The following is a 3,813-nucleotide window of genomic DNA, read 5'->3' as shown; positions in this document are numbered from 1 at the left end:
GACTTACAGAAAGCAATTGTTAAATGTATATTTTTCACCGATAAACATTTGGAGTCAATCAAATTCAAGATAGCCAAAAATGGCTTAAATTCAGCCAGTTCTGTAGATATTAGAAAGAAAAAAAAAAGACTGTCCATCATTAAACAGAGGTGGAGGCCTCTGTTTTCAGTTGTCCCCCTCCTACAGCGCTGCTATTGCCAGTATCACTCCACCCCCTGTTAACAATAGGTGTTAATTAGGTGTCAACAATAGCCATGTAATGTTAGTATCAGTCACCTGGACGCTGGGCTTAAAAGCCTGAATTTTGCCTGAAACTCTCAGACTGAAGAAGTCTCTTGGAGGAGAGACGAAACGTTTCATTAGAGAAGAACCCGTCCAGAGGACCTATACAATTTTTTTTTTCTTTTTGGTTTTTTACCTGGATTACTGAGATGCATCAGGACTGTAGATATTAGGTTGAGGTTTGATGTGATAGCAGCTGAGAGTCTTCTGCAACATGTCCTGATGCATCTCAGTAATCCAGGTAGAAAAAAAAAACAATAAGTAGGTCCTCTGGATGGTTCTTCTTTAGTGAAACGTTTCGTCTCTCCTCTAAGAGACTTCTTCAGTCTGATGAGTTTCAGGTGAACTCAGCCTTATAAGCACTGCTTCCACATGGACAAACAGGTTAGTCACATGCAAAAGACGGCCATCGACTAACAATAGGCTTGATTAGCTCTATTTCCTTTTGCATGTGACTTTGTCAATGTGGAGGCAGTTCTTATAAGGCTGAGTTCACGTGAAACTCGTCAGACTGAAGAAGTCTCATGGAGGAGAAACGAAATGTTTCACTAAAGATGAACCCATCCAGAAGACCTACTGATTTTTTCTTTTGGACTTCTGCAACATGTTCTCTGGGTGGGATGTCTCTCAATATTTCACAAGATTGTTTATAATTAATGCATTTTTGCCTGAGGTTTGGCCAAAGGGGCCAAAACATTTGTATTTGTCAGTACAAGATAATATTAGTTTAAAACTTTTGCATGAAAGGCGGTGGGTGGTATTCATTCCTTGAAGGCCTTTAATGTTGTTAATATGTTTAGTAAAGATTTTTTTATCAAGAGAAAAGTAAAGGCTGAACACTAAGTTGCAGTTTTAGTTGATAGTCCCTGTCTGAATGTCTTGAGCTGTTTTTTCACTGCTTTTTTCTTATATTTGTCAGATTGTGGAGGCTGGAGACACCAACCAGGATGGAGTGTTGGACTTTGAGGAATTCATCCAATATCTCAGTAATCATGAAAAAGAGCTTAAACTGATGTTTGGTCATCTGGACAGGAACAACGATGGTATGTGTCAGCTGAATAATAAACACCACTGGTATCTCATGCCGTTCTGATTTGCTTTGTCCTTAGTGTGTGTGGATGTTGGATGTTTGCAGGTAGAATAGATGCAGCAGAGATCCAGGACTGCCTGCGCACCATTGGTGTGAATATTAGCTTAGAGGATGCAACCAGGATTTTACTAAGGTCTGTAATCCACTCTGTCCCCACAGGGTTCTGTTCCAGGACACACTTCTAATCAGTCAGCAGTTTTAGATGGCAGCTTTGTTGCTTTGAGTTCAGCTGAAACTAAAATAGATTTCACTTTATTTCTTTTGCATTTAACTAAATAAAGCTGCTTATAAGTGTTTCTGTCTCAATACGAACAGTGTCATCAGCTTTCTGTTATAGAGATGCTGAATCATCATTCACCATTGTTTTACTTTTTAACATTTTGTGGTCTAACGTCTAAATATTTGTGTTATTGAAATAATTCCTGTCTTTCAACATTCAGCTAATTCAGGAGATTTTGCGTCTTTTATGCGTTTTCTGTTTTGTTCTTATACTATTTTTAGATTTTAGCTACTCTTTTGCGACTTCACTTTTTAACCTTTTACTTATTTTGATTTTTTTTAACTTTAAGCTCACTTGTTCTTGCTTTTAGCTGGCATTTTTACTACTTTTAGCTAGCCCTTTGCTTTGGATCTAGCTATTGTTTTGTTACCTTTAGCTTTTACTTAGCCCTTTGCCAAATTTAGTTTTAAGCTAACCTTTTAATACATTTAATTAATGTGTTGCTTCTTTTAGCTTTAACAACCCAGTTTCTGCCTTTTCATCACAGTCATTTTTATTTGTGTATTTATTTATCAGACAATGTAATTTCTCTAGTTTGTTTCTGATTAGAGGCTTGGTCAAAATGTCATAAACAGTTATTATTATTCTTGGTGTAGATCACTTTATGAACAACCTCATTTTGACAGGAATGATGAGCTAATGTTTGAGCAAAGTCAAGAATAAAGTTACTGCTGACTGAAAATAATTCTAAACTCAAAGGTCTTGTACCTGTTCATGAAAATGTTTTTAAATTAATATCGCTGTCATTTTTACATATGGTTATTCTGTAGTTGTTTGCTAATGCAAACAGCAGCATCTGGCTGTAGCACTTCTGGTGCAGCCTGAGGAACCTCCAGCAGGAATTCATGCAGGAATAATGATGTTGAGGAGAAAACTGATTCAATATCTTTTATTGTGTATTTGTTATGACTCCCGCACGCGAAGCGTAAGCGGGAGTCATATTGTTTTCGTACTGTGGGGGCGGCTGTGGTGTAGTGGTAGAGCAGCCGGCTTGGAACCCGAAAGTCTTAGGTTCGACTCCCCACCATACCCACATGTCGTGGTGTCCTTGAGCAAGACACCTAACCCTAACTGCTCCCCGGGCGCCTCACATGGCTGCCCGCTGCTCCACTTGGGTGTGGATGGGTTAAATGCAGAGCACAATTTCGTCATTGTGTGGAAACATACACTGATGACAAATAAAGCACCTTTACCTTTACTTTACCTTTACTGTTTTTTTTTTCAGTGATTTTTGGTCAACTGTAGCACAAAAACAGCTGCACCAATCAACATGAAATTTGGCAGGACTGTAGAAGAGTCCGACCTACACTGCATCAGCCAACGGTTTTACAATAAACCCCATATTTGAGGAGGGGGCTCCTTTCAAAGAAGGGGTGTCAGGACATGCAAAAATGGTCATAACTCAGAAACTGTTCAACATAGAAGCTTCAGATTTCTTCTGTTGTTTAGCTCTGATGAGGGGCTATCCATCAGGTCCAAAACACCACCCACACCCCCCAACCCAAAAAAAGACCCCCCACCCAAACCACTACAATTTTGGGATGCACCTAGTAGCATGACATTTATTAGGAATAAAGACTTCTGAGTTCTGGTGCATTTGTGCGTGCGGGGGTCACTATGTTACTGCTTTGCGGTGTCTAGTTGATTTTCTCTCTGTGCAGTATGGATAAGGACGGCACCATGACAGTGAACTGGAATGAGTGGAGAGACCACTTCCTGTTGAACCCACTCACTAACATGGAGGACATAGCACACTACTGGAAGCGTTCATTTGTAAGTTCTCACATGTTGAAGCGTACTACTTGAACAAAAGCAGCATTGTGAGACTCAAAATGTAAAATAAAAAATCCCACTGACATTTAAAGGGCCAATATTATGTGTTTCTCAGGCATTAATTTAAATACTATACCATAATAAAGTATATATGTCACCTTTAGTTGTTATTAAAATGCTGTTTTAATGTTTAAATAGAAAATAAACTTATCTTCTCATCACTTCCTCTTCTAAACAACTTGAAATTGGCCTCTGTCTCTTTAAGAACCACCTTCTGCTTCTGTCCCGTTCAGTCGGCGTTGGGTGGGAGGGCTATGTGCGCTGTGATGCAGTTTACTTGGCATCTGAAAATACATTTCCTCAAAGGTATTTTGAATCTGAAAAGAGC

At 39.1% G+C, this 3,813-nt stretch overlaps 1 protein-coding gene across 4 annotated transcripts in view; it reads left to right on the top strand.

Annotated features, from left to right (window-relative positions):
• LOC106535490 (calcium-binding mitochondrial carrier protein SCaMC-1) overlaps positions 1 to 3,813 on the top strand; it is a 16,807-nt gene that overhangs the window by 4,113 nt on the left and 8,881 nt on the right. For all 4 annotated transcript variants that reach the window (XM_014032500.1, XM_014032501.1, XM_014032498.1 and 1 more), the window contains exons 3-5: positions 1,202 to 1,325; positions 1,418 to 1,505; positions 3,314 to 3,425. In XM_014032500.1, coding sequence (XP_013887954.1) covers positions 1,202 to 1,325; positions 1,418 to 1,505; positions 3,314 to 3,425 — 324 coding nt within the window. The remainder of the gene's footprint in view (positions 1 to 1,201; positions 1,326 to 1,417; positions 1,506 to 3,313; positions 3,426 to 3,813) is intronic.

Source organism: Austrofundulus limnaeus, unplaced genomic scaffold, assembly GCF_001266775.1.
Source record: "Austrofundulus limnaeus strain Quisiro unplaced genomic scaffold, Austrofundulus_limnaeus-1.0 Scaffold1470, whole genome shotgun sequence".
NCBI classification, from domain to species: Eukaryota; Metazoa; Chordata; class Actinopteri; order Cyprinodontiformes; family Rivulidae; genus Austrofundulus; species Austrofundulus limnaeus.
The sequence above is the reverse complement of the archived record's forward strand: the minus strand, read 5'-3'. Positions and strand labels throughout refer to the sequence as shown.